The sequence below is a fragment of the Pongo abelii genome, chromosome 4 (genome assembly GCF_028885655.2).
Source record: "Pongo abelii isolate AG06213 chromosome 4, NHGRI_mPonAbe1-v2.0_pri, whole genome shotgun sequence".
NCBI classification, from domain to species: domain Eukaryota; kingdom Metazoa; phylum Chordata; class Mammalia; order Primates; family Hominidae; genus Pongo; species Pongo abelii.
In genome coordinates, this window is record NC_071989.2 from 120,743,964 (window position 1) to 120,768,244 (window position 24,281).

General features: G+C 40.2%; 1 protein-coding gene across 5 annotated transcripts in view; it reads left to right on the forward strand.

Moving 5' to 3' along the window:
• Window positions 1–21,050: 21,050 nt before the first annotated feature.
• Window positions 21,051–24,281, forward strand: part of APC (APC regulator of WNT signaling pathway) — a 140,455-nt gene continuing 137,224 nt past the window's right edge. For 2 of the 5 annotated variants that reach the window (XM_054555817.2, XM_054555823.2), the window contains exon 1: window positions 21,093–21,476. In XM_054555817.2, coding sequence (XP_054411792.1) covers window positions 21,312–21,476 — 165 coding nt within the window. In that variant the 5' untranslated portion in view covers window positions 21,093–21,311. Of the gene's footprint in view, window positions 21,477–24,281 lie in introns of all 5 variants that reach the window. The other 3 variants (XM_054555819.2, XM_054555818.2, XM_054555816.2) reach the window with 2 other exon arrangements.

The following is a 24,281-nucleotide window of genomic DNA, read 5'->3' on the forward strand; positions in this document are numbered from 1 at the left end:
AACCTGTCTCAGAGGAAACAAGTAGCACAGCATTGATAGGCTGTGAGGTAGAGGATGTGGGAAACTGGCAGGCAAATTTTCTAACACATTATTCCCTAGGGAGTTTCTCCATTTATTTGATAAGCTGTAAACTTTGCTTAAAATAGTTTTGGGGAATCTTCAAAACAAACAGTTTTGCAGAGGTCAACTTGTCCAGGATGACAACAAACACAACTTTGCTTCAAAATAAAATCATCCACCCTTTTTTCACCTATTAGATTTCTCTCATCACAGTGTGCAAATAGTCAGCTTTGCACACTGTGGAATGATGGGTGGGAGTCTGTTACCCAAACATTTTCCAAGCTGGGGAATTCATTTGAAAATTAGATGAGGCTGGGAGAGGGGATGTGCATATGGGCACAGTTGTTGGAGGAACTGTGGACCTCTGTTCTCCCCCAAGAACCCAAGCCTCAAGACTTTCCTGTGAGTCTGAGGACTGTGTGTGTTGGGGCTGGCCTGCACTGGAAGAAAGCTAGGCCTTTGTTAAGAATAGCTCTGCAAGATAGTTAGGATTCAGACTTGGCTGTCCACGCTTGCTGCTCGATCTCTGCAGCTGCAGAAAGCAGCTCTGCATTGTCTTTGTCAGATCTGGGCACCCAGTGAAATCCAGGAAACCACCCATTCCTCCCCACCCCTCTCAGCTAGTCACTCATGCCCTATTTTTAGGATTCCTTAGCAACTGAGCAGCCTGTTATTCCATAACTAATATTCTGCATTCCTGATCCCATTACTATGCTTACTACCCCACCAAATATATGCTGTATCATCATCTGCAAATTCCTTCAGGGACAGGAAAAGCACAATCATCGGAAGCTGTTCTGTGCCTCATCACTCCTGGATGCAGGAAATTCTTTCTAGCTCACCCTAAACTCCTTCTGATGAAGTTGAATCCTATTACTATCTCTCCATCTTTACTAGAGATGAGAATAGCTAAGCAACATTCTTTTTATAAAAAGTTTTCACTTTACTTATTAAAAACAAGAAGGGTGAGCTGAGTGTGATGGCTCACACCTGTAATCCCAGCACTTTGGGAGGCTGAGGGAGGAGGATCGCTGGAGCCAAGGAGTTCAAGACCAGCCTGGGAAACACAAAGAGACTGTTCCTCTCAAAAATAAATAAATAAAAATTAAAATTAATTATCTGTATTTGAAAAACCCAGAGGACAAGAGAGCTGCATCTGTCCCACTATGGCCCCAGTATGGAAAGTAGGGGGAGAATTTATATTTTGAGTCCCTTGGCCTAAGGAATTCTGCCATTTTCATTGTAAGCCGCAGAAGCATTTGTGCTACTGTTGTAAGATGTTGTAACATAAGGAGGTGGGGGAAAATACTCTGCTTTTTTCAATTCTGGATCACTTTTAATTATTCAGTCTTGGCAGGTCTACTTCTCACCATTATTCCTTTTACTAACAGCTTGTTTCTATTCTTAGCTTGGTGGGAATGTTTGACTGTGTGATATATTTTGGGAAAATCAGCTAGAGTCATTGAATGTACAAATGAAGAAGCTCATTTTATAGATATATAAATTAATTTAACTTAGTGCTATCCTTTAAAAAACCAGTCTATTTTCCACAAGAAAATCCAACTTTAAATGTATCATATTTATTACAAACACTCTTTTCTGACAAAAAAGATACTATTTTTCTTTTACCATGAGAACTTGATCATAGCCAATGATGCTACAATGAGCTTTCAACAAACACCAACGTACTTTCAAGTTGGAGCAGTATGGGTTCTAGAATCACTGACATAACTTTGCTTCTGTTTTCCTATGGCAGCTGATATGCTCCACTGAAGAATTTGTCCTTGGTAGAGCCTGAAGCAGAGCATTCTTTTGGGACAGGCCCTTCATTTTCTTGCCAACTATTTGCAGCTTTGGCTGTTCAGTGCAGAGCTCATATCACTCTGGTATTAAATGGAATGATGTAAGTAATTTGCATTACTATGAGCTCTAAACTCTTGGGCCCATGAGTTCTAAACTCTTTTGATATAGATTAGAATATATCTTGTCTTAACATTAACTTCAGCCAAATAAACCAAAAAAGAAAATAAAGAAAGTTATCATGGGATTCTGGGAAGGTTAGACACACTGGTTGGCTCAAAGAGTCTCCTTCCTTTTACCTAGAATATTACATATGTCCTAACAACCCAGTGAAGTAGGTCACTATTATGACTAATGCCCCTGAAGTTAAGGTATGTGCAGATTTCACACTGCACTCTACAATTTTGCCATCAGAATCTGTCTTTTAGACATTGTCATCTGCTCTTTAGAAATACCATGGGTAAATGTATTCCAATAGTTTTATCTACATTAATATACTTCTTCAAAAAAATGTATATTTTAATTCTCATCTAAACCTACCAAATGATGTAAATAATTTTCATTGTTGTCTAAGATAAGCCAAAAGGACCACTTTTGCCTCAGCCATCTATGTGTTTGAACAAAAGTACAATTTTGGTAGAATTATTTAGACGATTTGCCTCAATTTTCAGAATCATTTTGAGCCTTCTGATGCTTTGGTAGTTTTACCTAAATGCTGCGCTGGATGACTTGCGCTGTGGGGACCAAATTGTTCTCTGGACACCTTAAGGACGCAGAGGTCTTTGTTCCTCTAAAGGCAGAGAAAAAGCTTTCAGCTAAGGAGCTAGAGGCAGAACTGAAAGACTAAACCACTCCGATGCTGCTGTCCTTGCAGCTGCTCTCCCTTCTTCAAGCTTTTCAGCCCAGAACAAGAATCCATCCAAGGTCTGGTTAGATGTCTTTGTTTCAGGAAGCACAGAGGGGTTGATTAATGGAAACAAATATACAGTTTGATAGAGGAAATAGATCTAGTATTTGATAGATCAGTAGGGTGACTATAGTTAACAATAATCTATTGTACATTTCAAAATAGCTAGAGGAGAATAATTTGAATGTTTCTAGCATAAAGAAAAGACAAATATTTAAGGTGAGGACATTCCAGTTACACTGATTTGATCTTTTGAAATTACATAAATGTATTCAATTATCACACGTACCCCAAGATATGTACATTTATTCTATACCAATTTTTTAGAGTAAAAAGAAAAGGAAAAAAAAACACAGAGAAAGAGGAATTCCAGGATCTCTATGGATGCTTCTCCTAAATTCCCAGCATCAGAATTTGATGTTTCTAAGTAATGTAGCCCTTGTCTCTTCTCCCCTCCCCTGGTCCTTTCTGCCTCTGGCCAGCAGGAGCAAATGATGGGCATCACATGTCTCCAACCACAGCCTTTTGTTTTCTTACAAAAGGCAGATCCAATGTCCTCTTTGTTTAGCACCTGAAACAAAGCACCTGAAAAGCAGGTCCATAATTGGGATTTGGAGCACTGGACCCAGAAACAATACATCAGGGTAGTTCCTTATGATGAAATTTTGCTAAAAGGTTCTGTTTCATCTTTATATAAGTACTGTAGACTAATTTGTGAGATAATATTTTGACCATAAGCACATTTTCTGCAAGTAAATAAGAAATTAGGTATTACGCAAGTGACTTTGAAGCTACTGCTCTGTATTCTCTTTGCTATCAGTTTTAATAACTGTTTTTAAGATACCATGTTTTGAAAAGAGCTTTGTTTTTCTCAGCTCTTTCTCTCATCTGCTACATTTTGTAAGAAAGCCATAATCTCGTGTTTATTATATTAATTATTGTGGATGTTAATGCTATGTTATCAATGCTTTACTGAGACAGTACGGGTCAATAAAAGGATTTGAAATATGAGTATTAAACTACATTAAGCATTTTTAAAAAGTAAAACGTCTCAAAAATAGAACTAGTTTTAGAATTAACACATACTCACCTTTGTACTCACTTATTGTTTAGCTGTAGGTACATTTTAAAGAATTAGGCCAAAGCAAACTCTATTTGAAAACACCTATTACTTGGAAAATGAAATTATATACAAATGATAAGATTATTATATTTTAAAGTAACCTCCATTGCATGTCTCAACATAAAGTATTTTTTTATGAAAGTAATTGACCTCTCCTCCTCCTCAGAATACTAGATAAGTAACGCAGGTTGTGGGGGGTGTGTGTGTGTTTAATTAATATGAGAGGAAAGACAGAGCCTTGTAATAGAAGACTCGTCTACCTTAAATAATAATTTTCTTAAAGCCTTTTATTCCTGCCACTTGAATGAAAGGAAATAATGCCTTTCTTTCTTATCATCTCCTTGCTTTCCTGGTCCCTCAACTACCAGCTCCCAGCTCCTACTTCTTCTGCCATAGCAGACTATATTGACATGGTTCCATTACCAGCAGACCACTCCCTCCCACAATGCATTACGGTGCTTTCAACCCACTAGATTTCCCACAGGTCAAATTAGAAAGGACTTGGATCAGAGAAGGGCACTTCTCAGGGCAATAATGTGAATTTTGACTAATGGTAAATGAAGGATGAAACTAGTTTGAGAAGAAACGTGTCAGACAAGTTTTCCTCAGATGGCAAGCTAATGTTTTTACAGCATTTTTTTCCATCATTACAGTTCTCTCATTCCTGCTTTGATACCACCTACTTGACTTATTGCCTTATTCTTGTCCCTGGTTTTGCCTCTTTGTTGCTCTTTTTCTCTCTGTCCTCTCAGTCATCAAAGAAGAGGGAAAAGTAGTCTATTATTTGAGAGATTTCACCTAGATTATTCAGCAAATGCTTTCATTAGGCTGTGTCAGTCCACTCTCTTATCTTATTTCCCTCAGCGCTCTCCTTGAAGGAACCTCTTATTTTTCAACATATGATTTACAAGCTGGCACTTAGCATACCATCAGTGCTTAATAAATGTTTTTTTTGGTCATATACACTTAATTAATAGGATGTGTAATGTGTCCTGGCCCCTGAAAAAAACTGTGTCATCGTTGGGCTATCGTCAGCTGGGAGAAGTTGAGAAGTCCTATGGACTCTGAGGCAAAGGCACCTCCCACTTGCTTGGGAATGATGGGTTGGAGGTGGTGAAATTATCAGTGATCAAAGACATGTCTTTTGCTTCCCATTTGCCCATCAAAAATAAGCCAAGGCCAGCAAGAATGAACAGTTGCATGAGTCATCAGACGCTGGTGAAAATGATAGAATTTGAAGCTTCAAAGTAATCTGTAAGCTTAATCAACAAAATACTAAATTTTGCTAGTGATAATGCTAAAATTTAGCTTTTTGCTATTATTATTAAGAAAAAGAATAGTATTTTGAAATGAGGCACTTGATTGCACCTAGGTCTTTGTTTTCTTTGTAAGAATGCCTAAAATCGATCTGCTGTCTGTATTTAAAGGAGTAGTTACAACGTCCCTCTAGCCTCTCTGTAGGAAACAGAGACGGGAAATCTGCCCCAGGTCTATGTGTGGGCTCCACAGACACTGCCAATACAGGACTGCTGAACTCACAGCTGAGTCACATTTCTGTCCACACTACATAAATTATTTAAGACTTCAAAGGGAGAATATGATAGTGTAATGAATTTAAAATTCACAATGTACAAATGAAGTGAGAAGAAATGTATTTTAGTTTACTTCTCTATAGTGGAATTCAATTTAACTTTAAAGTTTCCATTTTCAATGATAGAGGTAGACTCAGCCTTGTCACTCTCAAGGTAACTGTGTCATTGCAGTTTCAAGGTTAGTGTCTTGGAGTAAATATTCAGTCAAATTAAAGATGTAAGCTCAGTACAGTTGGAGCTCAAATTCAATACATGAATTTGATTCCACTCTCAAGGATTCTCGTCTTCTCTTTCCCATCAGGATATATCTGTGTACAGGGGTTCGTCTGGATGTGCCCCAGATGCTAGTGTCCTTGCTGCAGCTGAAGGTTTTACAGCTGATAACTTGTAGCCTGTTGTCTAAATGTGATAAAGGCCCACCATGGCCACCCCCATTCAGCCCCTTCTGGCTCAAATGAAGTTTGGAGACTCAACCTCACATTGATCTTTTCAGCTTCCCACCCTAGAGCCTGGGCTATAGGTCACCATGCTCCAAGGCAAGATGGACCCTGTCATGCCTATTGTTGGACCTATTGGAAAGCTCAGTGTGCTTCCGCCATGTTCAGGCTGCGAGCACTGTGTCCAGCCTTCTCTCTACTTAATCTTCCATTTCTACTCAGTTTGGCAAGGAGCACGCTGTTGGGTGATTTCCTCCCAGGGTTCCAGAGAAGACAGTCAAAGGTTCCCCCTGCTCTAGGGTTTCCAAGTTCATCTAGGGGTCTCTATCTCCTACAGCGAGGCTGCAGAGAGGTTGTAACTACTTCTTCAAATACAGACAGCAGATAGGTTTTAGTGCAATCTTACACAGAAAGCAAAGATCTAGGTGCAATCAAGTGCTTTATTTTAAAATACTACTCTTTTTCTTAATAACAGCAAAAAATCTAAATTTTAGCATTATTCCAGGCAAAATTTAGTATTTTCTTGATTGAGCTTATGGATTACTTTGAAGGTTCCAATTCTGTCATTTTCACCAGCATCTGATGACTCATGCAATGCTTCGCTCTTACTGGCCTCAGCTTATTTTCAATGGACGAAAGGGTGGCAATAGAATCTCTTTGATCAGGCTGATAATTTTATCACCTCTAACCCATCATTCCCAAGCAAGTGGGAGGTGCTCTTGAGGGAAAGTTATGACTGGGAACTAGGCCAGGACGTTTTGGAAACGGGGTGGTTGTAGGGGGATGGTAAGGCACATTGAGACCAGAAAGATACTTTTTCCTCAACAGTGAATGAATTGGCTACACTGAAGGAATACAGAAGTTTGTCTTGAAGACCCTCAAGTGTCACCAGGAGCTGTGTTTCTTGAGAGCAGTGTCCTAAGGCAGCCAGCCAGCTTGAGTTCACCTTGAAATTCTGTGGAGACCTGGAAGTGTCTTTGGTTTCCATGGCCAGAGGCACAGAACACCTGGAGCTTCCCCATTCTCCACTTCCTGCCTCCTAATCCCCAACTCCTGTGCTGAGTGATGTTATGGGGATGGCCCTGATGATCTGCTTTACACTGGTTCACTACCACTGTCATGTTTGTAGTGTTTGGCATCACGAGACATGCCTGAAAGAGATTATTATGGCAAAGATAAGGATAGGCAGTGGACTGCTACATGTGTAGTTCGAAAGCGAAATCATCAACCTCCATCTGGCTGACCAAGCTGATTACATACAAGGAGAACTAGAGTGGTTGCCTACCTCTACCCAGACACAGAAGACTTTGGTCTGCAGATGGCAACAGAGTCCACACCAGAATTCAACTTCCACCCAAAGCCTGGGCAACATCTAGTGATGCTGCTGCTGGTTTTAGCAGGAGGATTTTCTTTGTTGTTCGCAGTCCCATGACACAGTTTCCCTGTGGCTTGGAGCAGGGCTCTCCTGCACTGTGTACCCCACAATGGAGTACACATCTCCAGGCAGATAGACTTCAGATGAGAATGAGAAGGAACCGTAAACATTTCAGGCATGAGATGCTGTGCCAATTATCAATTTATTACCTATCCATTCTAAACTCACCCTTCACTGCCTGCTCTGCAATAATGGAGTTAGACTCAGTATTTCTCTTCTGCCAGCTAGCATGATGTTCGTCGGTAGAGGGTGCTAGAAGGGCACTGAAGGAAGAAGGGATTTCTTGTTCTATTTCTGGTGTGCACCTCTCAGCAAGCTCCTGCAGTACCCACTGGCTCACACAGCATCAGCTCCTCCAGTGCTATCCACAGGGGATAGCAGTGTCCAGCAGCCAGCAATAAGTGGTACCTCCCCAGGGGCATCATTCCCTATCACCTTCTCAGGCTGCTTTGCAATGGAGTACCCTAAGCTCAGCACTTCCCCAGAAACGTCTCCCCAAAAATCCTCTCACAGAACTTTGCAATGAGATCCAAGGCATGGCACCTCCCCATAGGGAGCTTCCCCTGGTAATCTAGAGGGTGGATTCCCAGGTAGTCCCACCAGCAGAGGACCTCAGCAAACCTCTTCTCCATCCAGTGAGCCATGGTTGCACCATCTACCAATGAGGTCTGGATCTGGATCTCAGCCCAGGATGGAGGAGTCTCTTCCTTGGGTGCTCTAACTCAGCCCTGAGTTGTAGCTGCTCTCCATTAGGTTGCTTTCGGCCTTAAAGTTATTTTTACCTTTGACTAGCCAATCTCCTCTTACTCTAATCTTTTGTTAAAGTTAATAGTTCTCTATTTCAATTCCTGATGTTCAAATTACTATGTGGTATCTGTCTTCTGATTGAACTCCAAACTAACACGGATGCCAAAATGCAAACATAGAGAGCTACACCTGCTCCTAAGCCCCCTGAAGATACAGACACACGCTCGCATGCACACACAGACACACACACACTTTGAAATAGGGCAGAAGAGATTTAGGAGACCCATGTGAGCTCAGCTTTACTGCCGAAAGATATTTTCCAAAAGGAAGTGAAAAGGACCTCAGAAGGCAGAGTGAAACTTAGACCACATACACACACACACAAAAAAAAAAAAGAAAGTAAGAAACTGCCCAGCCCTCTTCAGGAACATAGAGATAGGCACTAAGTTGCCATCCATGGAGACATAAATGAAGAGCTACTCACTCACTGCTTTGCACTTTATAAGGATGTTGGAAGGTCTTCAAGTCAGAGGGCAGAAATAAAGCCCAGGACTCACCAGTGAGCCCTCAAAATATAAGTTCTATTCTACTGATGGGGGATATTGGTGAGCCCCTTAATCCTGAATCCTGTTCTGCCTCATCAGACAAGGAGGAAACCTTGGGGCCCTGGTGTCTAGGACCCCAGACTGCTGTCACCCTGCTGCCAATAATGCTTCACCCAGCTCCCACTGCCCACTCTCTTGACCCACAAGGCATACCTGGGAGTTGACCCAACCCTCTTATCAATCCGGCCTTCCCATTTTTCTTTTGCACCATCCCTGTACTTTGGGTTTTAGGGGTTTTAATGCCTTCCTTTCCTCTTTTCTCTTATCTCATCCTCCTTGATGGGGAGACTGGAAGAGGCACAATACAATTTCTAAATATATTTGTTTTAAAAAAACACTATAAATAATTACGAGGTAGAAATCATAAAAGCATGGGTTCAAAATGAATAAAAATGCCAACTCCCATAATGTTATGTAAATAGGTACTTGTGGCTTATGATAAAATTGCTGAAGACAGCTTCATGCTGGGATTCAAAAAGTGCTGTATTTCAAATAACAGATCGAATGAAACAAAGCTGATGTGCTTGGAAAAAACCGGGGTAAGATGACACCAGCATGGTTCTAGTGTTGGCAAAGATTATAATGCTGAAGATACATGCAAGGAGCTTAAGTAAAACTAGGTCGTAGTATGTGAGACAGAAAAACTCTAGAACATTTTTAAATGCACATGTCATTTTATATGATGTGGGATTTTAATAAATAATAGTTCATTATAACAAAGTTTTTAGAAAGAGACATTTGACTGTTTTGACTATATCCTTAGAAGTGTATATTATTTCCAAGTTGGCCTACCATTTTTTAGTTGCTTTTTTGGAAAAAAAAAAAAAAAGGAAGGTCTCCTCATATTCAGGATTGCCTAGTGTTCAGGCACATGAGGAATACCATGAGCCTGGTAGCTAGTAGTCAGACAATAACCTGTCTCTTTCAGTTCAAGGTAAAGGAAGCCTATGCTTGAGCCTCCCTCAAAGCTTCCTGCTTTAGGAATTTACTCATCTCTCGGAACTGGTGAGAACAGCGTCTGGCTCTCTGAGATACTAGTTTTCCTCCCTAGAAAAGTAGTTGGTAGCCCCTATCATAGAAGTCTCTTTTAAAAATTCTAACACAACCCATATACATACATACGGTTAATTGGTTTTCAACAAAGGTGCAAAATCAATTCAATGGAGAAAGAAGAGTCTTAAATGATAATCGCAAATGATTATGGAAAAATTGGACTTCTATGTACTAAAAAAGACAGAACCTTAACGCTTATCTTGTACCATATACAAAAATTAAGGTAAAAATAGATCATAAACCTAAATGTACAACCTATAACATGTCTGGAAAAAGTCACAGGAGAAAAATTTTGTGACCTTGGGTTAGGCAAAGATTCATTAGATACAACACCTATAACATGATCCAAAAAAGAAATAAAAACTGATAACTTGGACTTCATTAAATCTTAAAACTTCTGCTCTTGAAAAGACACTGTTAAAAATATAAGCTACAGACTGTGAGAAAATATTTATAAAATACATATTCATTAAAAGACATATATCCAAAATACATAAAGAGCTCTCTCAACTCAGTAGGTTTTTAAAATCCCATTTAGAAATAGGCAAAAATTTGAACAGACACTTCAACAAATTAAATACATAGATGGCAAATAAGCACATGAAAAGATGCTCATCATTTAGTATATGTAATTGGCAGTTTCTTATAAAGTTAAATATACACTTACCATATGGCCCAAAAATCCCATTCCAAGGTATTTACCCAAGAGAAATGAAGACATATGTCCACTCAAAAAACTGTACACAAATATTTATAATGGATTTATTAATAATCACCCCAAACTGAAAACACCCAAATGTTTTTCAACCAGTGAAAGGGTAACAAACAATGGTACATCCATATAATGCAGTAAAAAGACAGGAAATACTGAAACATGCAACAACACGGGGTAATCTCCAATACATTATGCTAAGTGAAAGAAGCTGGACTCATAAGGTATAGGACAGTCTGCAAAAAAAAAACAAAATAAGAGGGACAGAGAAGTAATCAGTGGTTGCCAGCAGCTGAAAATGGGGAGGGGGTTGACCACGAATAGGCTCAAGTGAACCTTTGCGTATGACAAAAATGTTTTATATCTTGATTGTGGTGGTGGTTACATGACTGTCTGCATTTGTCAAAGCTTATTAAATTATACTTTTAAATGGTGAATTTTGCTGTATATAAATTACAGCTCAATTTAAAAAAACAAAAAAACAAAAAACTCTGACCCAGATCACTGTGGTCATTGTTGGTGGAGACTGCTGGCTTCTTAGCTCTCTTATGAGTGGGGTTACCAGCTAATCCCTGACATATTTGTGGTTCCAGGACTCCTAAAGGGTTGTGCAATGGTTTGTCTCCTTTCTCAAAGACAGCTGCTGGCTGATGGTAAAAGATAGAGAGAAAGAAAGATGTACACAGGCAAGTCAGGGAGAACTTTATCTTTCTTTTCCTTCCTGTCTTTCTTTTATATTCTTCCTCCCTCTTCTATTTCCTGCAGCCCTTATTTTTCTCTCACTTACTTTTCCTATTTATTCATTAGCTGAAACCTTGATGAAAGGGATTAGCTGGAGGCTAAGTCGAGTAGGGCAAAAGGAAGCATTCGCTTCTAATCAGTAGTACACTGGTAAATGATTAGTAACCAGCTCTCTGAAACACACACATACAAACACACACACACACACACACACACACACACACACTACTAAAGTTTCTTTTAAATTTTACTGATATGAAGAGTATATAGCACAGGCTGGGTGCAGTGGCTCACGCCTATAATTCCCAGCAATTTGAGAGGCTGAGGCAGGTGGATCACTTGAGGTCAGGAGTTCAAGACCAGCCAAGGCAACATGGCGAAACCCCATCTCTAATAAAAAAAAAAAATACAAAAATTAGCCAGGCATGGTGGCACACGCCTGTAATCCCACCTACTCAGGAGGCTGAGACAGGAGAATCGCTTGCACCCGCAGGCAGAGGTTGCAGTGACCCGAGATCATGCCATTGCACTCCAGCCTGGGCAACAGAGCAAGACTCCATCTCAAAAAAAAAAAAAAAAACAAAAAAGAAAAAAAAAGAGAAAAGAGTATATAGCACATAGTGTATAAATATTAGCAAAACAGAAAATATTATTTAATGTGAATTTCATATAGTCAATAAATCTCATGATTTTTGCTCATGAATGTTTCATTGATTTTTGCTGAACTTTTGTATCTGTAGCCAACCTCTCATTATAAATAACAAACAAGTGTAGTTTTGACAAGAATCCTGGCTGATATTTTCTTAGTCATTAATGAGTAAGATGAAAATGAAACAACAAAGATATGTGTTAGAACTTTATTTATTTGTCAATAATGTGAGTGACTTGGGAGAATTTGATAATGGTTTTTAAATACCGAAATAATATTTCCTCAATCTTTGTGCTATTTGCAAAGTAAGAGCAATAGACGCGGCACGCTTTTAACTTTAATGTACAGCATTAACATTTTCTCCATCACTAGACTATCAACAAAACAATAAGTCAAGCCCAGATTTTGAGCATTTCTTGAGTTCCCTGGTGTAAATGCTCTCACTCTGGCCAATTTCAAACTACCAATGTGACATCATTGAACTTAGTGTTTCGAACAGATGTGCCCTAGAACATTATGCAGTATTTCCACCATTCAGATACAACAGATGGAATGGCATCAGGAGCATAGGAAATGGTTAAATGTGAGAAAATGATTTGACAGTGATGAGTTTTGAGCACTTATTACCTTTGTTTTCAACATAATTTATTGAATTGCAATTTTATATTATTTAATTTTTGATAATAGCTGTGTGTAATTGCCAACTCATAAAATCTCTAAACTGACTTTCTCCCAGTTCTTTAAGCTGGCTCCAGTCCACTAAAGATCTTGGTGCAAGCCTCTGGATCCCTCTCCTACCCCAAATGATGGGGGAACAGTAGCAGCATGAAGGGAGAATGGATGCAAACATATGTTGTTTCTCTTGAACCCCACTGCTCTCAACGTGCTCCTGGGGCTGCTTTGCTCTTGTGGGATGTTCCCCTGAGCTACTCAGACTGGTTGTTAGGGCTGATTATCAATGTCATCAGCCAATCCATAAACTGTGTCAAGATATTGATGTGAATTTCAGTGAAATAAATGATTTGGTTTTCTTTGTTAAATTTTATTCATTAAAATATGCTTTTATAAAATGAGGATTTATTGTCGAGGGCAATATTGTTATTCTGAAATGTCTTTCATTTTAAAGTAAATCTGGAAAGAGCACCACCAAAATGGTGACAATTTTTATCTTGAATGGTGAGATTTTTTTTCTTTCTTCTTGAGATTTTCTGGAGTTTCCAAATTTTCTATGATAAATAGCTAACATTTTCGTAGTATGAAAAACAATTGAGACAAATCTTTAGTAACTTGATATTCAAGTTACATTGGTGCTGTCCCTTTGAGTACTAGAAGAATACGTAGCACTTTCAGTAAAATAATGCCGAGGGAGCAGACATTGCTATGCTCAGTTTTATTTAAAAGCCAGATGTCCAGGAATTGGATATGGCTAATTATCAATTTCTACCCAGATGGAGGGTTTTCCATTTTTTTTTTTTTTTTTGTCATTAGAAAAGCACAGAGTCTCTGGCTGATTATTGCATTCAGCCACTTTAACTGGAAAGTTTTAAGAAATAGGTGGAGCTTAAAAGAAGGGAAGTTTAGTGTATCATGAGTGAAATGTTGATACAGGAACAAGAGAAAAAAAAAGAAGAAACATGTATAATTGGTGTCATAATTAAAGATTTTCAAACTTGCTCTATGACCAATTCAATTAGTGCTAGAAATGGAATTCATACCTTCTCATGTCTGCCTTCCAAATTATACCAAGATTTAGCAGCTTATAACAAGAAGTATTTTTTTTCACAGTTTCTATTGGTCAGGAATTTGAGCATGGTTTACCTAGGTACCCGTGCTTCAAGGTCTCTGATAAAGCTTTCAGCCAAGGCTGTGCTATCATCTGCAGCCTTGACTGGGAGAGTCACTTCCAAGCTCTCTCACATGATTGATGGCAGGGAGTTCCTCATGAACTGTTGGACTAAGAACCTCAGTTCTTCACTAGCTTTTGGGCAGAGGCCTCCCTCAATTCCACGTCAGGTGGGCCTCTCCATAAGGCAGTTTATGTTCTGGATTGGAGCATGTCTTCCACCTTGGTTCATCCATCATTTCCTGTCTTCTAGACACTTGCCAAATCTCTCATCAGCTGATGGAACATTCTTCATTCTCAATAGTCACAAATTTATTCCCAATTAAGTTTTGTTTTCTGGCTAAACATGTGGTGTGTCATGGATGCTTTAAAAAAAAAAAGTGCATTCTACTGAGTGTTGTATTAATGTCAGTTAGATCCTATTGATTAATTCTGTTGTTCAAGTCTTCTATGCATTTGCTGATTTTCTGCCTAGTAGTTCTATCAATTACTGAGAGAGGGATGTTGATGTCTCTAACTATAATTGCAGAGGTCCATGATAAGGCATTGAATTTAAAAAAAAAATACAACATTTGAATATAAATTTAGATGAAAAAGTAAATATTTCTTTAGAATGAAAAAATAAATCTAGAATGCTGACACAAAATCCACAAGCATCACAAAACCTGGAAAAATAACACAAGTACATTATTTTACTGCCTGACATACCTCTGTAGTTTTGTCCTATATTTTTTGTCTAGATGCTTTTTAATTGGTGATTTTGTTTTACTATAATTTAATAGTTTAAATAGAAATATAATTCAGTCTTTCTTCTAACATGGTTAATCAAAAAACTTTTATTATTGATAGTTTAGATTTTTTTCAGCTTGACAACTTGTTTTTAGTAACGGCTTGTGATTTCTTAAGATTGTTATCTCATTTAGGAAAAATTCCATCATGTCTTTTCTTTTTCTGTGTTATCTACACGTTCCTTTTCCATATGTGCTATAAAGTTTGGAAGAATTTTCTATAGACTAACTTCTGGCTCTATACATACTTCGGGTTCAGGTGCCAAAGAACATGTTCATATTACAACACAGACTCTGGTCCTGCCCCATTGTGTTAGAATGCAGACAGAGTCAGGCACTGGACTACAGAAGTACTCCTGGAAGCTATTCCTCCACTAAGATAGTTATCAATAAGATACTAGACACAGACATAACTATGAATCACATAAATATCCTCTGACCAAATTTTTAAAAATGTCTCTTAAACTCAACTTCCCCTTAGCTGGAACCCAAAGTTATTACAGCTACTCTAATACCACCTGACAAAACAGAACTGTGACAGACAGTAAGTCAAAGTGGAAAGAGAAATGCCCTTAACCAATTGTGATTAAGAGATACTACTTTTGCAGATTTTACAAAAACTTATGAACATATTGCTAAGGCATTTTCCAGGACCTTGAAAAGGGCCCACGCAAGTGAAGAGCCTTGAAGTTTAACATTCATTAGTTTCATCAAAAATTAAGTCCTGCTACTGATATTTTAGTGGACTATACAGAGAAGAAGGAAGTAAACACTGGTACTTAGCCACCCATCTAGCAGCAGAAGTTTCTTGGATGTCTTTTTAAAGATACTTTTTATTATGAAAAATTCCAAGCATACACAAAAGTAGTAAGAATAATATAATGAATACTCATGGTACTCATCATCCAGCTTCTGTTTGTTTGGACACTTTCAATCCAAGAAATTGTAGGAGATAAATACAAATATGAATAAGATATGACCTATGCCCTCATGTATGCATCTATTATAGTAAAGAAGACAAGACATGAGGCCAACACGTGGCAATGTAATACTACCTAAAGGAGAACAATAAGCCATGGAAGCAGAGATGACCTCTGGCCAGGGATGACCAGTAAGGGCTTCAAGGAAGACATGGTCTAGGCAAAAAACAAGTACACATTTTAACTTGTCCACGCTGAGACAGAATCGAGATATCTAAAATACGTATTTTCTGGGTTTTTACCCTAGAGTTCCTCTTGACTTTTAGGAAATAATCCAACCTCCTTACTATCTATCTAGACCTCTAACCAGATACTCAGATTCATTCAGATTTAAGTATCATGTATTGAGTGCTTGCCAGGTGTGATGGCTAATTTTATGTGTCAACTTGACTAGGCTAAGGGACTCCCAAATAAGTGATAAAATATTATGTCTGGGTGTGTCTGTGAGAGTGCCTCAGAAAGAGATTAGCATTTGAATTCGTAGACTGAATAAAGAAGATCTCCCTCACCAATGTGGGTGAGCATCTTCTCCTGCCTTGGACATAACTCTCCTGTTTTTTCGAGCTTTCAGACTCAAACCAGCATTCATACTGTCAGCATCAGGACTTCAGACTCAGACTGAATTACACCACTAGCTTTTCTGGTTCTCCAGCTTATGGATGGCAGATTGTGGGATTTCTTGGCTTCTATAACCACACGAGCCAATTTTTATAATAAATCTCATATATATTCTAGTGGTTCTGTTTCTTTGGAGAACCCTAAATAATGCACCAGGTGCTGGTCATTTTCATATGTACCATTTCATTTAATCCTCACAACACAACAAGCCTGAGATAGATATTATAAGCACCATGTCTGAAGATGAGAAGAAAAATCCAGAAAGGCAACTTGTGTAATGCTGCAGATTAAAAAAAAAAAAAAAAAAAAAAACATAACTAAGCCCAGAAATTCTAACTTCAAGTGTTTTTTATCACCTACCCCTTCATGGTACTTTTATTAAATTTTCAAAATACTTCCCCATTTCACAAACCTTCAGTGGCTCTCAGTCACTACATGATGAAATTAAATGCCCTTAGTTTACCGTTTTCCATTCTCTACAATCCAGTCTTGGTTTTCCTTCAACTTTATTTTCCATTTGTAAGACTATGTCTTAATTCTCTTACTGTGTTTAGGAGATTGTCCTCCTCATGAAGCAGAAATCCCCTCTCACTATCGAAATTAAAAGTTCATATGCTCATTTTCCTGGCCTATCAATTAGCGCTGTGCTATCAAACATGGCAGCCACTGGCCACGTGTGGCTACTGAGCACTTGACGTATGTCTAGTGCCACATGTTGAAATATTTTGGATACATTGGGTTAAATAAAATATATTATTAAAATTGGTTTCACCTGGTTTTTGTTTTGCTTTAGAGTCGGGGTCTCCCCCTGTCACCCAGGCTGGAGTGCAGTGTCACAATCATAGCTCACTGCAGCCTGGAACTCCTGGGCTCAAGTGATCCTCCTGCCTCAGCTTCCTGAGTAACTAGGACTACAGGCATGCACCACCATGCCCAACTAATATTTTTTTGTAGAGACAATGTCTTACTCTATTACCCAGGCTGGTCTCAAATTCCTGGTCTAAAGCAATCTTCCCATCTTGGCCTCCCAAACTGATGGTATTAGAGGCTGATTTTTTGTTTTTGTTTTTTTTAAACCTTTCTTATGTGGCTACTAGAAAATTTAAAATTATGTATGTGGCTTGCATTATATGTCTATTGGACAGCATGTAGCTAGAGTGTTAATGTGTGACTAGGTTATATCCATGATTTGCCCCCATTCTAGGCTTGAGGTTGAAAGCTAATGTTGTGAATATGAAGTGACCCTCCATTCTGTTGAGAGTAGTGGCAGTGATAGTAACTGTATCTATTTTCCAGAAGCAGCAGAGGCATCATCCACTCTGGGTCAAGTGGTACTGGCAGTCTCAGTTTTGGTATTTGCATCCAGCAGTGGCTACAGTGATGGCTTCTTGGGACCAGTTCCGGGCATAATGTTGCATGTTGTTCCTGAAGATCCTGTAGATGTCAAATATCCTTCTAATAAATTCCTTTTCTGCTAAGGCCCTTCATGAAGTCTCCTGCTCCACTCCAGTCCACAGGATCCTTTCCTTTTTCAGCATCAATAGTGAATAAGATCCGAACCACGCACTTGGCACTTGGCCCATACTAGTTATCTTATCATAGGAAAGTGTCTAGTTTTCTCAGCCAGACTGTAAAATTCCCTGTGGCAGGAACCCTGTCTTTACATAATTGTTTCTTAGTATCTGTCAGACCTTCGTCACAGCCTCACTGGAGGAATACTTGTTAGTTACCACTGCAGATCTTTGAAGTAGGCAGGGTGGCTGTCATTATCCCTGTTGGTACAGATGAGGAAACTGTTGTTCAGTGACTGGCTTGAGGTTGTGCAGCTGGCTTGCTGCCATACTGGGGCAGTAGCTCAAGCCTTCTCACTGCCTGCCTATATCTCTTTCCTCTATTTCAGGCCCTGCCAGATAAAATGGTGTATTAATTTCATAGAGCTGTTATAAAAAAGTACCACAGATTGGGTGGCTTAAAACAACAGATATTTATTGACTCAGAGTTCTGAAAGTTATAAATCCAAAGTCAAGGTGTCCACAGGGCCATGTTCCCTCTAAAACCTGTAGGAAAGTCCATGCATGCCTCTTCCTAGCTTCTGATGGTTTGCTGGCAGTCTTTGGCATTCCTTGGCTTGTAGCTGCATAACTCCAATTTGCCTTTGTCCTCATTTGGCATCCTCACGTTCTGTCTCTGTCTTCACATGGTCATCTTCTTAAAGGGACAGTAGTCATGGTGGGTTATCCTACCCCATTGCAGTATGACTTCATTTTATTTTAATTATATCTGCAATAATTTTATTTCAAAATAAGGGTACATTCTTTGGTACTGAAAGTTAGAACTTCAACATACCTTTTTTCCGAGTAGCACAACTCAGTCTCTAACAGATGGTAACCATAAGAGAAGTAAATACCATAGAAACTGAAGACTTTGTCTTGTTTCTAGGATTTGTTCCAAGGATTACATTGTAGTGAGGTAGAAGGCAGGGAAGTGTTTTCAAGTATATATATTCCTACCTACTACTTGATTTGCATATGGACTGATAGGGCTTGGTTGATGAGCATATGTTATGAGTTCAGTGAATCTTTTCTCTCATATAAGGACTAAATGGTCCCCACAGATAAGATGCCAGCCTCATCCTTTCTGGCAGGTCTCCCCAGCCATCCTGAGGCAGCTATCCCATTTAGAGGGGAAATGATGGTGTGTAATTCTGATAAATCAATGGAAGAAGAGGTTGTTGCAGTGAGCCTATAACTCTTTTCCAGAAGGGTCTTTGGGGGTCTAAGTTATCAGCTGGGTCCTAGATGGGACAGCTAGTCCCATCTAGGCACAATGAGAAGCCTAACCAATAGATGCAGCTAGCATTTAGACTATGTATCCATTTTGCTGGTATTTCCTCTTTTCCTTTAATGAAAATATATATGTTATTAATAAAAATAAATATAGAATTTAAAAAACATTAAAAGGAAAATGCTAAAATGAGTTCTGCTGTAGTTTAAAAGAAAAGAATGACAGTAGTTTCCAGTCAGGCCCTTTGAGGTCCTATACAGGGATAGTAATACGAATGGGACTCTTAAGTGGGGGTAACTGAATGAAATCTCTAATGAAAGCCTGCTAATGACACAGAATCAAATCACCGAGTAAGCCTGTCTCCAAATCCAATTTCTCTAGATGGGAAGGGCATGGGCTTTATGGTCAGCACTATCCCTTAATGTGAGACCTTGGGCAAGGGACTTAATCTCTCTGAATTTGCCCATGTATAAAAGTGAGGATAATTATCTAGCAGGGCTATGGTGAGGATTTCATATCTAACATAGTTCACAGTACATATAATAGGGATTCCATTAACCTGAAGCCTTCCTTCTCTCTGTACTACAACATATGTAATACAAACCCCGCCCACTGCCCCACAACCACCCACCCTTCTCCATCCCATTTGCTCTCTCTCCAAGGTTCCTATTTATATTCTAGCTGAGGAGACATATAAATAAGAAGTAACTTGCACTTCATTTTAAAAACCAAGTGAAACCAATATAGTACACCACCAACTATTCAGATGCTGACAAACTTCCACAGTTATTAAATCAACAAACACTGAGTGACAAACCACCCATGCCAGATACGGGGCTAGGCACTGTGTATTCATTGGTAAACAAAACGTCTTCCCTGTCTTATGGAGTCGGCTGTTTAGTGTGGAGGCAGTGAAGAAACAATACATAGATCATTTAAAAACATATTGAGTACCATGGAAGAAATGATAAGGTGCAATGATTGAGAATAATGAGGAAGGCAGGGGAAAATTTATTATTCTTAGGAAGGATGGTCTTTCTGAGGTGATATTTAAACTGAAACTTGAAAGATAACAAGTTAGACATTTAAAGAACAAGAAGAAGTGTCTTCTAGGTAGTCAAGGGGGCATACACAAAGCAGCAAGGCAGTCAGGAGCTAGAAGTGTTTGAAGAGGAGTAGTGGGGGCTAGGGGAGACAGCGTCAACAACATACGAGGGCCATTTCGAATAAAATCCAACTTCTTACCATGACCCGGAGGCCCTACCTGATTTGGCCTCTTCCTATCCCGACCACATCTCCTTCCCACTGTCCATGCCACCTATTCCTTCTGTCCCTCTTTCATGTCAGACTTGCTACCACCTCAGGATCTGTTCTGTTGTTCCCTCTGTCTGAAAGCTTTTGCCCCACATCTTCCAATGGCTCCTGGGCCCCCGTGGTCAGTTAAGCTTCAGATTACATGTCACCTCTGGAGAAAGATCAATAATCACCACCTCTCAACTGTCCATCATCTTTCTATGTGGTTTGCTCTCTTCCTATCCCTTATCACCAGCAAACACTCTTTTGTTTACTGTCTTTTATTGTCTATTCTTTCACACTAGAATGTAAGTTCCATGAGTTTATTGTATTTCTTATTGCTGTAAATCTAGAGCCTGAAACAGTATCTAGTATATATCGGAAACCCAAATGATATTGTTTAATTAATGTTGAATGAAATGAAACTGAAGAGGTAACGTAAGGTAAAGAACTTATCAAACTGTGTGAGACAAAGAAGGATTTCCCGGAAGAGGTGTTTTTAAATTGAAACTACAGGCTGGTAGTGAGAGGTGGTAGGGAAGCAGAGGTCGCAGCTACAAAATAATAACTTGTTCATCTCTGTTTCTCCGCTATCTTATGAGCCCCTCGGAGCTAGGACGGAATTTTATTCATCTTTCTATCATCGGCGTCTAGTACGGGGAGTAGCAAATAGTGAGCACTCGTTAGATGTCTGCAGAATAATAATGCACTAGTGTGTGCAGAAGGATCTATTAACTGGGCTGCAGCACAATTCAGAGAAGGCCAGTAAGTACTGCGACTGAGACTCGGCTGCCTAGGCAGCAATGGCTCACGGGACAGAACAGCGAAGCAGTACCCGGCAAACGGAGCGCAGCACCCATTGCGCCTGCGCATAACAGGCTCTAGTCTCTGGGCTGTGGGAAGCCAGCAACACGTCTGACGCATGCGCATTGTAGTCTTCCCACCTCCCACAAGATGGCGGAGGGCAAGTAGCAAGGGGGTGGGGTGTGGCCGCCGGAAGCCTGGCTGCTGCTGGGGGGAACCTGCGGGCTAAGGCCCGGGAGCAGCGGACCAGGTTGGCTCGATGCTGTTCCCGGGAATTGTTGTTGGCTGTTGGTGAGGAAGGTGAAGCACGCAGTTGCCTTCTCGGGCCCCGGCGCCTCCTATGTACGCCTCCCTGGGCTCGGGTCCGGTCGCCGCTTTGCCCGCTTCTGTACCACCCTCAACTCTCGGGTCCTGGAGCACCGGCGGCAGCAGGAGCTGCGTCCGGCAGGAGACGAAGAGCCCAGGCGGCGCTCGTACTTCTGGCCACTGGGCGAGCGTCTGGCAGGTGAGTGAGTCTGCAAGCATTGACGTCTCCTCTCCCGGCAAAGCTTTCTCGGCTTTGCCCCGCTGCTGCTGGGGGACCCTACGGTGCTCGGCCCGACTCTGTGGCTCTCTTCTCTCCATGTCCCACCCTCTCCCCTCCCCGCACTCCCCATTCAGGCCTCCAGTTGGCCCCTGGCTTTGCAGGTCCTCCATTCTCACGCAGTGGATGGGGGTCGCGACGCCCGCCGTCCTCCACGTTTCCTGGCTGCTGCTGGAGCTTCGCCCCTGCAAGCGGTGCCCCATTCGCGTTAGGTGGGTGGGTCGTCCGCCCCTCCCATTTTAGTCGCTTCCCCATCTTCCACGTTTCGACCCTCTTGCTTCCTCTAAAAGTTTTAAACTCTTTGCCTGGGAAAATACCTGATAGCCCGGCATGTGGAGTTACAAAGAAAGGGCTGTTATCCAAAGGCCAGTGAATTTTGTTCACTTTGATGAGAGAATCAAGTCCCCAGGAGCCTTGAATGGTTAGGTCAGAGTCTGACTCCTTGACCCACCAAGTAGAGGAATAGTGCCTGTGTTGGCAAATGATTGTTCATCTAAATCATTCATTTTTTTCGGCTGTAGGAAATCTTTGGTCTCTGAACTTTTGAGGTGGGGGCGTGAGCTTTCTAGATCTAGTGAAAGAATTGCAAAGTGTTATATTCGTTTTAAAAAAGAAGACCTTATGCAGTACATGTAAGACATCACTTAATGGTACAAGCAAGAATAAGTGATTTATTCTTTTATTCAGTGTTAGCTTAAATTGCCTCCTGATGTTTTAGAATTCCATGTTGTACAAGCCCTTTGTTTCTATTTAGAAAGGACTAAAATGGAGAAAAGCTTTTTAAGTTCAAAACTTCTTAAAATTGCTTGTATTCTCGATTGTTGTTACTGCTTAACGCTCCTTAGGAGTACTTGATATTTTCTATATAATTTAAGCTTGTGCCAGTCTCAGTACTCCTTCCTTTATTAGTGGAGCAAGGGTAGTCAGAATTACTGGTGTAAAAAACTGCCCTAAATAACGTAGTACCTTGCCAGAGTCTGAAGTGCCAAGTGTGGGATCAAAGCGGTAGTGGAGGAAGTTGCCATGGCTAATTTTTCCATCTTTCCCTGGATGGAAGGGTTGGATAATGTGTCAAGAGCCCCAAAACTGTAGAAGTGAGATTAAAAATATAAATGATAGCTTGCCCTTTGAGATTGCAAATGGGTGGACCTTTTTTATTAACATTAAATTGAGCAATATCGTTTTCTTGAAGTTATGCTAGATGTTCTCCAAAGTTATTAAGCACAAACTCTGCCTGCTGTATTAGAATTGTATGCTAAAAATTTTTAACGTGTGAGTTGTAAATAGCCTGACAGATTTGTTTACTTTTCATTCTATCTCATAACACATAATCTATTTCTACCTTTGCTGTGGACTTTTGACTTTTTAATGCATTTTTAAAATTTAGAGATAGAATTGTTCAGCTTAAAAGAAGGAGGAATATTTTTATGTTTGCTTCTTATATGGGCTAGTTCATTCGTTGCTAGCCTTCACTTTTCTAGAACCAGAGCCTGTGTGTTTTTAGAGCTGGTTGTCTCTGAATTTTCTGCATACAGTTTGAAGGGACAGTAGCAAAGTAGGGGTTGCCCCAATCAGTGGCTCACTGCTTCTGGCAGAATAATTTGAAGCTCTGTATCAAAAAACATCTGACCACAAACTCTAAAACCTCTCACTTTGGCAGGGTGTGGTGGCTCATGCCTGTAATTCCAGCACTTTGGGAGAGGCCAAAGCAGATGGATCGCATGAGTCCAGGAGTTCGAGACCAGCCTAGGAAACATGGCGAAACCTCGTCTGTACAAAAAAAAAAAAAATACAAAAATAAGCCAGGCATGGTGGTGCATGCCTGTGATTCCAGCTACTTGGGAGGCTGAGGCAGGAGGATCGTTGGTGCCCGGGATGTGGAGGTTGCAGTGAGCCAAGATTGTGCCATTGCACTCCAGTCTGGGTGACAGCGAGACCCTGTCTCCAAACAAACAAACAAACCCTCTCACTCTTCCACTCTTATGGAATTTGATATTTTTTCCTTTCTGTCTCTCTTTCTCATTGTGAACCTTCTTTGTCTCCCTGTTCTTCCAACCCATTACCCTAATGCTGATTTCATTTGCCTCCTTGTGTAACCAGGATCCCATGATCATCAGCTTTTACTAAGCTCCTATTGATGGCCTAGAACGCTTCACTTTCTGTAGACTTACCTTTCCAGTCCCCAACCCTAAATAAGCCTCACTAGCTTTACCACTTTGACCCCTGAAATTCTGAGGGATGTCAGAGACAGCTATGTGAGGATATTGGTCAGTTTTTATGCCAGTTGGTGCTCTCTGCTGGGTCTCTAGTGTTGTGTTCCTTTTCTTCTCATTTCCTCAGGTTTTTATAGCAAGTAACTTAATCTCTTCCTTTGCTGAGAAAAATGTCAACCATCTGAGGTATACTTCCACTTCACTTTTTTCCTCTCAGTGTCATCTCTTTATTTATATATATCTCAGAGGAAGAAATGACCTTCTTTCTTTTCAAGAGCAACCCCCTCCCTCCAGATGTGTCCATGATTATCCTTTCCCATCTTTCTTTCTCTAGAAACTGTCCATTTTCACTTCCTGTCCACCTTCTTCAGCCTCTCCCTCTCTAGCCTACATAGACGCTTGTATCTTCTGCCATATAAGTGTGTGTGCTGTTCAACTCTAGGAGGACGTTCTAAAGCTTGAGTCTGCTATGCCACTGTATTTCTGTTCGTTTCTTTAAAGACTTATTCTTTCA